This window comes from Podarcis raffonei, chromosome 2 (assembly GCF_027172205.1).
Source record: "Podarcis raffonei isolate rPodRaf1 chromosome 2, rPodRaf1.pri, whole genome shotgun sequence".
In the NCBI taxonomy this organism is placed as follows: Eukaryota; Metazoa; Chordata; class Lepidosauria; order Squamata; family Lacertidae; genus Podarcis; species Podarcis raffonei.
Genome location: NC_070603.1, coordinates 114838115 through 114851518, shown reverse-complemented (window position 1 = coordinate 114851518; position 13404 = coordinate 114838115). Strand labels below are relative to the sequence as shown.

General features: G+C 46.8%; 1 protein-coding gene across 1 annotated transcript; it reads right to left on the bottom strand.

Moving 5' to 3' along the window:
* Nucleotides 1-4870: 4870 nt before the first annotated feature.
* Nucleotides 4871-13165, bottom strand: LOC128409115 (zinc finger protein RFP-like). The gene is made up of 7 exons (XM_053379345.1): nucleotides 13057-13165; nucleotides 9618-10075; nucleotides 8294-8389; nucleotides 6692-6922; nucleotides 6195-6217; nucleotides 5231-5349; nucleotides 4871-4945 (listed from the first exon to the last, which is right to left on the bottom strand). The coding sequence occupies exons 2-7, from the start codon at nucleotides 10035-10037 to the stop codon at nucleotides 4899-4901; spliced, it is 936 nt and encodes a 311-aa protein (XP_053235320.1). The 5' UTR covers nucleotides 10038-10075; nucleotides 13057-13165; the 3' UTR covers nucleotides 4871-4898.
* Nucleotides 13166-13404: the final 239 nt, after the last annotated feature.

Genomic DNA, 13404 nt, shown 5'->3' with positions numbered 1-13404 from the left:
GGTAAGACTCTCCGAGAGGGGACAGAACGCTGGAGGAGAAGCTTCTAGCACAAACAGCCTATCTTTACAAAGACAACCTCGGCCTTAAAAATTAGGGTTTGAGCTAACCCAGCCTTGTATACGTAAGACCCAAAAGTGAGAAGGCAGATGCACCCTAGAAATATGTGTTTTCCCCTTTAGTGGCAAGGCTGCATCTCATCTCAGAGGTGATCTGTTGGGGGTCCACTGGTCAAAAGCGGGTGAGGCCAGAGTCTTGGATAGAGAAGTGGGTGGGCAGAAGCAAAATTTATATTAAATGTTCTGCCCATTTGTGCCCGTCACTGCCATGTGATCCTCAGACATTTTGCCCAGAAGGGAACCTTCGCCCCTGCTCCTGGGGAGCAACACTGAAAGAGTGCTGGTGCTCTCCTCTCATAAAAATCTGCTTGGCCACTGTTGGCAAGAGGATTTTGGGTTAGGCAGGCGGCCCTTCTTTTTCCCTTATGTTCACAGCACAACAGCAATGATTTGTGTGTGTATCTGCAAAGCTTTCATCTTACTCAGAATGAATAACATTGGCAGCCATTAACTCATTCCAGGATATTAAAACACACAGACTTTGAGGGTGAAAAAAAAAAGTTATTTCAAATCACCTCTGCTGCATTCAGAATGCAAGTCAAACGGTTTTTCAGCATGCTTTGAAAATATCAGTGGGAGGATTTGCCTGGTGTTTCTATGGTCACTTGGCAGTCCACCCCTCTCACCCCAACTTTTAATTAACACCAGTACTTTTTATTGTATTGCTCTGTAACTTTTATGCCATTTTATTTTAGCACGGTTTGGTTGTGCTATTTTTTTTTATACGAGCTTCTTTAAATACATTTATAGTGGAAAGGAAGAACACCTTCTTTTCTATAAAGAGCTGAACATACATACACAGTTGGGGCTGGTCTGTTTCTTAAGAGATATACAAGAGCAAGAAAAACCACAAACACAAGAACAAAAAATATAATGCAAAAGTTTCTATGAACAAACAACTATTCTTTTCAGAAAAACCCCGACATAAATTGGAATATTTCCGCTTTCATAATAGTCACACCCAATAGTTTTAAAGTCAACCCCTCCGCCAAAAGAAAATATTGGAGTTGCTTTCCCAAGCAAGACAGCGTTTGGGGCATATAAGTTGCACTGAGAAATCCAAGCTGAATTTGGTGGGGATCCATATTGGGAATTACCTGGGAATGGTTGAAGAGGGGACCATTTTGTCCTGCAGAGTAGTATTTCGCCCCTCTGGCCCCCTTTGAGCTGGACCTCCTTCTCAGTCTTTCTGGAAAGTGACCCAAACGCTTCGTGGGTTTCTCCCAAGTCACTTGAAAACAAACAATACCCCTTTTGCCTCGCCCCCTGTAATAAGCACCCATTGGTCAGATGTGAAAGGTTTTTGTTCTCGGCGCCTGCGCTGTCTTGCCTGCTCTAGGGAGAGAGTGTGAGGCTGGCCCTTTCCTGAAGCCAAAAGAAGGGCAGCAGCAGGTCTCCACAGAAGGAAGCTTCCGTGAAACCAACAAGAGCATTTCCTCTCTCGGCGTCGAAGAAGGCCAATCGCTGCCCGGTGCAGTTCAGAGTCACTCGGATCCTCCGCAGATCCCCAGTTAGGGGCAGGTGGTAATGACGGTCGTGGAGGACCCTGTACTGACCTCCCCACCTCCCCATAGCCCAGATCCCTTCCATGGGCGTAAAGCTAAACGCGCCCTGTCTCTTCACGGTACTTTTGGCAACCCCCACAGCCCATTCCCCCTCATTCCCCACAGTGACCTCCCAGGTGAACCTGCCTGTTCTAAACCCCTCGCGTCCCAGCACAGCAGTCAGTTGTTTGAATCTCTGTGGGTGGTCGGGCACCTCTTGGCAAACGTCGGCGCACGTCACGCTCAGGCAGTCCTCAGAGAGAAGGAGCTGGGGGTGAGCTGTGACTGGATCCAGAGTTACTCTTGCTATCGGGGTTTGGGGGAGACAAGTGGAAGAGAATAGAATCAGAGCCAGGTGGGTGTGGGATGTAACATAAGCAGTCAAATACAACATTTCAGAGTGTTGGTGCTGACCTTTAAAGCCCTAAACGGCCTCGGCCCAGTATACCTGAAGTAGCGTCTCCACCCCCATTGTTCTGCTGGGACATGGAGGTCCAGCGCCGAGGGCCTTCTGGTGGTTCCCTCGCTGTGAGAAGCCAAGTTACAGGGAACCAGGCAGAGGGCCTTCTCGATAGTGGCACCCGCCCTGTGGAACGCCCTCCCACCAGATGTCAAAGAGAAAAACAACTACCAGACTTTTAGAAGACATCTGAAGGCAGACCTGTTTAGGGAAGCTTTTCATGTTTAATAGGTTATTGTATTCTGTTGGAAGCTGCCCAGAGTGGCTGGAGAAACACAGCCAGATGGGCGGGGTATAAATAAAAACATATTATTATTGAATTATGGTGCTGGAGGAGACTCTTGAGAGTCCCATGGACTGCAAGAAGATCAAACCTATCCATTCTGAAGGAAATCAGCTCTGAGTGCTCACTGGAAGGACAGATCCTGAAGCTGAGGCTCCAATACTTTGGCCACCTCATGAGAAGAGAAGACTCCATGTAAAAGACCCCAATGTTGGGAAAGATGGAGGGCCCAAGGAGAAGGGGACGGCAGAGGACGAGATGGTTGGACAGTGTTCTCAAAGCTACCAGCATGAGTTTGACTAAACTGCGGGTGGCAGTGGAAGACAGGAGGGCCTGGCGTGCTCTGGTCCATGGGGTCACAAAGAGTCAGACACGACTAAACAACATTATTATTATTATTATTATTATTATTATTATTATTATTATTAATATTTCCTGTTTGCCTAGAGTGGACATGCAGGGGAACGTTGGTCCAGCCACTTGAACTTCCTGTTACACCTGGTCTGGAGCATCCTTCTTTTGCATGTGACCAGGTAGGTGGGCGTGGCCCTTCCAGACCCCACAAAAGGTCCAGTCACGCAGCCACCTTCCTCTTTTGATGCCTTTTCTCTTCATGAACTGCACTGCTGGCTCTGTGCCAGCAGCACACGGGCCCATCCTTAAGAGGACATAAGCCACACTGTTTCTGTAACTATAAGCTAAAGTCTGTCTTCAGAGATCCAACTGTGAACTGAATGTGAGTAAGCTTCTTATTACTTTTAAAAGAAGACTGTTGTGTCTTTATTCTTTCAGGAGGGAATCAAAGGGGTCTTACCAGGAATAGTAGAACTTAAGAAATTCTAACGAATCTGCAACTAGCTTCCTGCTGTGTAAAGAGGGAAATGTACTCTGCTGTATGAATAAACTCACTAAGGTGAGTTAGGAAGGATAATATTGAATCAATATCTTCCTTCCTGCGACCCACAACATTCCCAAACTGGGAGAAGGATCAACACCCCCCCAGCTTTGAAGCTTCCCAGGAATTGCTTTCTTCCACCCTAAAAATCCGCAGAAGCGCCAGACCAGTGTTTCCCAAACTTGGCTCTCCAGCTGCTTTTGGACTACAACTCCCATCATCCATAGCTAGCAAGACCAGTGGTCAGGGATGATGGGAATTGTAGTCCAAACAACAACAACAACAACAACAACAACAACAACAGATGGAGACTCAATTTTGGGGACGTTACATTACAGATAGGGATGCTCTTCTTTCTTCTGGAATTTGCCCACATTTGAACAAGATGATTTCTAGTAGGGCAGAAAAACATAGCTTCCTGCTAACCATAACCCAGGATTGTTACTGTAAAAAAATAAGTACAGGCCCATTGGTCAGTTTTGATTCAGCAAGGGACAACTGGGGTGGATCGACACACAGGAAAAAGCCCACTACAGTGGTACCTCGGGTTAAGTACTTAATTCGTTCCGGAGGTCTGTTCTTAACCTGAAACTGTTCTTAACCTGAAGCACCACTTGAGCTAATGGGGCCTCCCGCTGCTGCCGGAGCACGATTTCTGTTCTCATCCTGAAGCAAAGTTCTTAAGCTGAAGCACTATTTCTGGGTTAGCGGAGTCTGTAACCTGAAGCGTATGTAACCCATGGTACCAATGTATAAATAAGTCAGAAATGAAATCGTTGTAACAAAAATGTTTAAACCCTATGTGAAAATGCTATAGAAAGGTTTTGTGCTCTTGTTTTGCATGTTTATAGTGCATTCAAATAGCTGTATTTTGAAAAATGTAGCTGAGTCCAGGGTCTGAGCCTTGAATTTAGATGCTTGTTATTATCATTTTTTTTGTATTTTGTATTTTTCACAGCTAGCTTTTTGGGCATGGACACTCTCACCTCAAAACTGCACATTTAAGCAAATAAAAGACGGGATTTAGGAAAACACATTTTTTTTAAATGGTAGATTGATGTACTTTTTATTAATATTCATGAAGTTTTAAAAATTCTTCAGTACAGTGGTACCTCAGGTTAAGTACTTAATTCGTTCCGGAGGTCTGTACTTAACCTGAAACTGTTCTTAACCTGAAGGACTATTTCTGGGTTAGTGGAGTCTGCAACCTGAAGCGTATGTAACCTGAAGCATATGCAACCTGAGGTAACACTGTATATCTGTTGATTGCTGAAGGTTAGGCTGCAATGAACAGTCCTTGCCTGACAACCTGGAGGAGATATTAACTTGCTGGAAATGACCATTTGACAGCTGGATGCTGAGGAGTAGCAACCGAGGAGGGAAATTGCTTTCATGCCCTGATTCTGGGCTTCTGAGAGACATCTAGCTGGTCACTATGATTCAAAGTCTTATCTAAAAGCAGGGATGGGGGAATAAAAAGTTGGCAGAAAACTCCTCCATCATAACTTTCCCACTACTCATTAATGGTCTATTAATGGTTCCAGAGTCCCCCGTCCCTGTCCCTCCCCACTGAACTGCAAGCAAGTTCTTTATCAAACCTCACAGCTTACCTTTTTGCAGATATTTCAGATCACATGTTAGGGTGTCTGGGAAAGGAAAAGGAAAAGAGATTCAGCACCACACTGGTATGCTTTGAATGCTGACTGGAAATAGGAACTGAAGAATAATTCAAAACAATTCTGAAGAAAAAAAAATTATGGGCTGAGGTTGCAGGTGCAATGTTGAGCAGAGCCCATTCCGCTGATGGACAAGGATTGCCTTCTCAATTGTCCTGTCCTCAGCAACGTTACAAAGGACTTTACTCCTCGCCACACTCAGACCTGGACCAAAATCACAGCAAACAGAAAATCCTTGCAGCTGTTTTCCCTTACATTTGAATTCCTGTATGACGTGGTCCAGAAAGGGGATCACATCGCTGAATTCCCAGGCCCTCCAGTGCAAAGCAACAGAAAAAACCACTGGTGTCTCAAATGCCCCTCTCTCCTCAAACCTGAAAACAAAATCAGAGAAAAAAAGTTAGCAGCCCTCCATCCGGCCCAAAATCCTAGACCGCATTTAAACAAAATACAGTGGTACCTCGGGATGCGAACGGGATCTGTTCCAGAGCCCCGTTCGCATCCTGAACAGAATGTAAGACGCAACAGCCCATCTGCGCGTCGCCGCTTCTGCACATGCGTGTGATGTCATTTTGACTGTCACAGTCTTACTCTCCTGTAAGTGCCGTGAATCTGGGCCCGAAACCTGTTGTTGGGATACTGCCAGGGAGATAAAACCCATCATGGCCCCCTCGTCGCCTCCGGACGATCCATCGATCTCCCGTAGATACAGTATCAGCAATTAGCGACACGAGCTCCAGAAAATAGCTTGCCACATTCCAGAGCTGATGCATGCTCTATCAGCAGAAATTCGCACAGCGTAAAGTTGCACACAGGAGAGCATTATTTAGCAGTTTTATTCAGCGTTGGTCAGAACAAAGGAAAAAACATGACTGCCTGCTTGCGTGTTCAGGCAAAGAGAGAGAAACGAAAGCAAAGACACAACATAAACTTCCTGTGAACAGGAAATACGCAGACTCTGTGACTCACAAAGCCTGCTCCCTTTTAAGGTGGAACGGAAATATCATAACAGGACCCAAATAGGTTGAGAGTCTCTACTGTAAGGAATGGGAAGGAACACGATTGTGGGAATGAAAGTAGGGCAGGTTTCAACTTTAAGGCCCATATTTCTGTCTGTGAAAACCTAGAGGTCAAAGAGACTTATGAGAACCAGCCGGTCACATTATTCCCAGAAAAAAAGACAAAAATGTTTAGAAGGAAATGCATGGGTTCCACTTACCTCTGCAAAAGGCTTCTAATGTTCTGCAAGGAAAAGAGAAAAAGAAAAGGGAGCTCAGTGCCTGCCCCAGACCAGACTACAAACCCCACCCAACCCCCCATGCCCTGAAGTATAAGCACCCGACTAAAATTATGCAGCCCCAGAAGATAAACCAACCTCTTTAAAAGAAGCAGGAAAGTTTCACCCTGGGCAGCCTCCCTTTGTCAATGGCAACCTCTGGGAAGCTCAGAAGCAAGGCAGGAATGAACCATTGGAAGCCATTAGACAACCAACCAGGAGCAAAGAGCAGAAAACATCCTATTTGAAGCAGGCGTCTCTACTCTGCATGAAGATGAACAAATTGTCCCTCTTGTTTTTCTTGCTCCGGTCTGCTACAGCCTTGGCTGCCAGCTCTATAAACTGCCCCCTTTCACTTCCTACATAGCTGCAGGCACACAAGGATTTGGAGCCAGCCTTGCGCCGCAAAGGGGTCTGGCTTGCTTCTTTCCCAGTCTCACCTGCAGGACTTCACTGGTTGGCCTCTGAAGCTTCGCTTCCATCTCCAGGATGAGAGTTTCAAGGGGTATGAGATCCCTGGAGAGCCTGTCCAGGTGCTCCTCCCTTTTCCTTGCAATCTCCTCCTCCACCTCTTGCATTTTCTCCAGCAGAAGGTCCTCTTGTTCCTCCAAGAACTGGTGCAGTTGACTGAACTTGGCTATGGCCTTTCCCTTCTCTCCCTCTATGTGCTCCTAGAACAAGCAGGTGGGGCAAAGCGAGAGAAGCCAAGGAGGGCATTTTTAGGGATACTTTGCAGCGTCAAGAGGTAGGACGAGAAGGTCCCTTCTGAATTGCCCCAAATATCACACCAGGTTTTAGCAGGGAAGGAGTTTGCTGTAGAATACAGGGGCCATTCTTACGGGAGACCAGGCCTTTCCAAGAGGAGCAGAGCTGACTTGCACCTCCAGGCCAGCCTTCCCCATCCTTAGATCCACAAAGAGTGTTGTACTCCGGATCCCATCATTCCCAACCAACAAGGCCCACAGTCATGGGTAATGGGACCTGTAGTCCCCTAGCACCTGAGATCCCAAGAGGTAGAATTAATGCTACTTTACTACCAACATTCCATCTTGCTAGCTGCAATGACCCCTTCGCTCTTCCCAGTGTGTGCTGTTCTCCTGACACAAGGGAGCCATTTTTTTGGGGGGGGGGGGAAAGGAGGAAGCCCCATTACACAAGTGAGCTATATCCTTGTGCAGGGCTTCCAATGATGGGGCAAATTGAATCTTGCCAAGTTTTGGGAAAGCAGCTTTTTATTGTTTTGTTAAAAGGATATATATTATAATACCTACGGGACCGCCTCTCCCGGTATGCCCCAAAGAGAGCCTCAAGGTCCATAAATAGCAACACCCTAGTGGTCCCGGGCCCTGAGGAAGTTAGATTAGCCTCAACCAGAGCCAGGGCCTTTTAAGCACCTGGTGGAACGCTCTGCCTCATGAGACCAGGACCCTGCAGGATCTGATTTGTTTCCGCAGGGCCTGTAAGACAGAGTTGTTCTGCCTAGCCTTTGGCTTGGAGCCAATTTGATTCGCTCCCCTTCTTTCTTTTTCCTTTTCCTTTTTCCTCCTGCGATGAGGTTTCAATATTTTAATGTTGTATTTTAATTTTGTTTTTAAGTTGTATTCATTCAATTTGTTTTTATTATTGTTAGCCGCCCTGAGCTCGGCCTTGGCTGGGGAGGGCGGGGTATAAATAAAAACTATTATTATTAATATCACAAATATAATTAATAATAATAATAATAATAATAATACCCCACACATCTGGCTGGGTTACAAAGCAATTATATGGGTGAAATAATAAATGACCAAGGGATAGCTCAGTTTGGTAGAACATGAGACTCTTAATCTCAAGGTCACGGGTTCAAGCCCACATTGGGAAAAGATTCCTGCATTGCAACCAGACGAGATGACCCACATACAAGTATACCAATATATGCTAGATATAATCTGCTTCAGGAAAAGCTGCTTCAGGCCCTTCTGCTTTTAATATTTGTTTCCCACCATCCCCCCCCCAAACCCGATCCTACGTCTCATTCATTTCTCAGCCCTTCTGATGCTTACAAGCAGCTGTCGCCTTTCAATTTCTGTTTGTGCTTTAAAGGTCAGAAGTCTTTCTCTCTCCGTCCTCAAAATCGGCAAGCAGCTGCTGATCTGTTCCTGAAAAAGAAGAAGCAGATTTTTTGGGGGGTGTTCTTCCTCTTAGAGGTTTACTTTCTTCTTTCTTTGGCCATCACTCGTAGCCGAGTAAGATTGTCTTCCATAAACACGGTTTTAACAATGAGTCCGTAAGTGACTGTGGAGGCCAATTCTGGATCCACATGTCCTTCCTCAGTGGGGACATTGGTTTCCGGGCAGGAGCTGATCACGGTGTGGATTTGCCAAGCATGCCTTCCTCTTAGCACGTTTCTCCCTTGCGTCCTGAGTTCGAGTGTCTTCAAAGCCCAGGACACCTTTGGTAAAGGCTGTTCTCCAACTGGAGCGTTCGCAGGCCAGTGTTTCCCAGTTGTCAGTGTTTATACTATTTTTTTTTAGCTTCGCCTTGAGAGAGTCTTTAAACCTCTTTTGTTGACCACCAGCATTACGCTTTCCATTTTAAAGTTCAGAATAGAGTAGTTGCTTTGGAAGACGGTCGTTAGGCATCCGCACAACATGACCAGTCCAACAGGTATACTTTATATACCCATCAAAACAAGACACGTGGAGCAGATGTGAGGACCGCATCGCCTGTCACGGTGTGGGTGAACCAAACTCCCATTGCCCATGCTTGCTGGGGCTGATGGAAGCTGTAGTTCAGCCACCCCTGGAGGACTAAAGATTCCCCACACCTGATTCGAAGTGCAGCCGAATGAGAGGCTCACTCCCTGAAGGTTATTCCTATGCCTTCCAAGTCCGAATCTTTATCCCATTGTACGCTTACAAGCATGGACGCGGGTGGCGCTGTGGGTTAAACCACAGAGCCTAGGGCTTGCCGATCAGAAGGTTGGCGGTTCGAATCCCCACGACGGGGTGAGCTCCCGTTGCTCGGTCCCTGCTCCTGCCCACCTAGCAGTTCGAAAGCACATCAAAGTGCAAGTAGATAAATAGGTACCGCTCCGGCGGGAAGGTAAACGGTGTTTCTGTGCGCTGCTCTGGTTCGCCAGAAGCGGCTTAGTCTTGCTGGCCACATGACCCAGAAGCTGTACGCCGGCTCCCTCGGCCAATAAAGTGAGATGAGCGCTGCAACCCCAGAGTCGGCCACGACTGGACCTAATGGCCAGGGGTCCCTTTACCTTTTACCTTTACGCTTACAAGCACATTGAATAGATTTACGGGCAGACTTCAGGGCTCAAGCCTGCCCCTTCCTGAACAATGCTCTGGGTCATTCCCACCCACCTCCCACTCTTACCTTGTATACCTGGGCGGCTTCTTCTGCGGAGAGCACTCTGTGGCCCCTATGCTCTTGGGAACTGGCACATTCCCCGCAGAAGGGGACTTGGTCATCCTCGCAGAACAAGTCCCACGGCTGCCGATGCCTCTGGCATTCCGAGTCCCGTTGTTCTCGAGCCTCTCTCTCGGCAGAAGCTTCCCAGTCCTTGAGTATTTCAGCCAGGTTCGAGAGAGACCTGTTGGGCCTGAAGGTTCTCTCGACAGTCCTTCTGCACTCGGGGCACCTGGCGTTTGCGCCAGGCTGCTCCCAGCACCTCCTGATGCATGTTTGGCAGAAGCTGTGCCCACAGTTTAGCAGCACTGGGCTGGTGAAATAGCAGAGGCAGATGGGGCAGGTAGCTACGCACCGGCACCGCTTCATGGAGTTTCCGTCACCCATGGGCTGAACCTTTGGCAGAGATGCAGCGCCACCTCAATCTGAAACAGGGTACGTCAAAAGGAAACACCTTATGAGTGAGTTAAGAAAGGGCATGTTGCAATAAACTGCTTTGAGGTTCTCTGTCAACTAAGCGATAGATATCTATATAGCGATGAGCATTTCTTTACCAACTACAGTTGTACAGTGGAACCTTGGGTTAAATACTTACCGTATTTTTTGCTCTATAAGACTCACTTTTTCCCTTCTAAAAAGTAAGTGCATCTTATGGAGCGAATGCAGGCTGCACAGCTATCACAGAAGCCAGAACAGCAAGAGGGATTGCTGCTTTCACTGCGCAGCGATCCCTCTTGCTGTTCTGGCTTCTGAGATTCAGAATATTTTTTTTTCTTGTTTTCCTCCTCCAAAAACTAGGTGCGTCTTGTGGTCTGCTGCGTCTTATAGAGCAAAAAATACGGTAATTCGTTCCGGAGGTCCGTACTTAACCTGAAACTGTTCTTAACCTGAAGCCCCACTTTAGCTAATGGGGCCTCCTGCTGATGCCGTGCCGCCGGAGCACGATTTCTGTTCTCATCCTGAAGCAAAGTTCTTAACCTGAGGCACTATTTCTGGGTTAGTGGAGTCTGTAACCTGAAGCGTATGTAACCCGAGGTACCACTGTAAGATTATAATAGCCCAGGTGAAGAATTTAGAAGAGTTTTATTATTACGGTCACAGACCAATTCCGGGTCACTTACAATATCAGGAAAATCATAAAACACAACAGGGATACATTGAATTGCAATTGGGTATAACAGAGACAATTCAGATATAGCGACAGTTAAAAAAATATATTAAATCCTTGTCACTAAAATATAACCTAAATATAATTAAAATAAAACCTAACATTATCATTTAAAAGCTTAATCATTTTGGTAGTACAGCTTGTTCCCTAAGTTTTGTGGCAGTCGCACAGAATTTGGCCACCCTTAGCGTAATCTCTAGATCCTTGTCCTCTACCAGAAGTTTTAGACATTGAAGTTTGGACCCATTGAAGTTCAGCCCAGGTGTAGCTCTGTGGTAGGCTGCAGATCAACAGGTGTAGCTTTGTGGTAGGGCTGGAGTTCAACAGGTCAGGTATTTTTGGGCTGTGATTCCTGCATTGCATGTGGTTGGAGCAGATGACCCGAGGGGTCCCTTCCAACTTTACAAATCTAGGGGTCTATAATTGGCATGAATGGCACTTGCAGGTAGGTGCAATAATAGACCAACACGAACAGCAGCCTTTTAAAGAGGCTAGTAGCTTTCAGTTTCATACTGCTAGGGGGCCGCAATACGTCTGCCCGGAAGTGATGTCCGGGGGGTATTTCTGGAAGGCGGCGGTTTGTCCTGGATCTTTGGCAAGCAAACCATGAAATTGCGTTTTAATGTTAAAAAAAAAAAAGCTCAACAATTTGGGGGGTTTCCTTAAAAAAACAACTCAATTTTCGGGGTGTCCTGATTTTTATTTTTTGAAATACAGTGGTACCTCGGGTTAAGTACTTAATTCGTTCCGGAGATCCATTCTTAACCTGAAACTGTTCTTAAACTGAAGCACCACTTTAGCTAATGGGGCCTCCCGCCGCTGCCACGTGATTTCTGTTCTCATCCTGAAGCAAAGTTCTTAACCCGAGGTACTATTTCTAGGTCAGCAGAGTCTGTAACCTGAAGCGTCTGTAACCCGAGGTACCAGTGTATGGCAACCCTACATACTTCCTACAGAGAACTGAGCTTCTCTTCCTCTGCAGCTAACATGGGTCACCTCCACATTATATTTAAAGCACATTTTAAACACTTGGCAGAGCTGTAGCAGGGGGGTGGGGTGGCTAGCCGGGTTTTGTTTTGGCTCAGGTGAACTTTCCGGAGGGGTGCCACTGAGGCTCACAGCCTGTGTGCGTGTATGCAACTGCACATGGTGTGTGTGTGTGTGTGTGTGTGTGTGTGTGCTAAACTGGGTCTTTGACCCGTGTGAAATAAAGTCTAGAAGAGTTCGGATTTGATATCCCGCTTTGATATCACTACCTGAAGGAGTCTCAAAGCGGCTAACAACCTCCTTTCCCTTCCTCCCCCACAACAAACACTCTGTGAGGTGAGTGGGGCTGAGAGACTTCAGAGAAGTGTGACTGGCCCAAGGTCACCCAGCAGCTGCATGTGGAGGAGCGGAGACGCGAACCCGGTTCCCCAGATTACGAGTCCTCCGCTCTTAACCGCTACACCACACTGGTCTAGTTTCACCACTGCCACTTGCTGTAAATCATGGCTCCCCCCTAAAAAAAAAAGACCTCCCAGAAACTTGGGAACAGGAGTTTACGCCTCACATATCTCCAGTTGCCAGCAGCCCAAAACTAGGTACAGTGGTACCTTGGGTTAAGTACTTAATTCGTTCCGGAGGTCCATACTTAACCTGAAACTGTTCTTAACCTGAAGCACCACTTTAGCCTATTGGGCCCCCCGCTGCTGCCGTGCCACCGGAGCACAATTTCTGTTCTCATCCTGAAGCAAAGTTCTTAACCTGAAGCACTATTTCTGGGTTAGCGGAGTCTGTAACCTGAAGCATATGTAACCCGAGGTACCACTGTAATGTTTATGGGTTTATTTACAAGGTTGAAAGAACACAAACCCTCTAGTGACCGCCTTGATACATTATGTGAAGTGATATTATTCATTTCGCAGGAAGCTGTACATAGTCAGGCCATTGGTCCTCCTAACACAATATTGTCAACCTAGAAATGCCAAAGGTTTAATTTGGGAGCTTCTGTACAAAAAAACAAATGCTCCACCACTGAGAAAAGGGATAGCAAGAGCTACCATCATGTAACCATCTTATTTTGAGAAATAAAATATCTCTACACCCGCATGGGCGGGAATAAAGCTGAGCTGCAAACCATCTCCAACACTTAATCTGAAGCGCTTCGGATAGGTGCAGGTTTGCTTTTTACATTCCCAACACACCCTTCCCCAAAAAGCCACCCCCCCAAAAAAAACCCAATTGCAAAGCCCTCACCTGGCGGAGGTGAGCAAGTTGACTTAGCTTGGATCTAAGCCACGAGAGACGCCACCAGAATTGAAAGTGAAGAGTCGAAAGCAGCGAAATCAAATTCCCCGCCAAGAACTCGGGCAGCTTCGAAAACTCGCAAGCCGCCGCCCTTCTAACAAACGGGACGCGTTTTGAATGGACAAACTGCGGGGCGGGGCAACCTGCAGCCAATCAGCGGCTCTTGGAATGTTCACCCGCGGACACGCCCCCCTTCCTTGGTCCTGCGGGAGGAGTTCCGCCGATTAGCAGAAAGTCAAAGCCGGAAAAGGGAGTTCTTTGCTACTAACCAGTTTTCCGCGTTGTTGCAAAATCGCG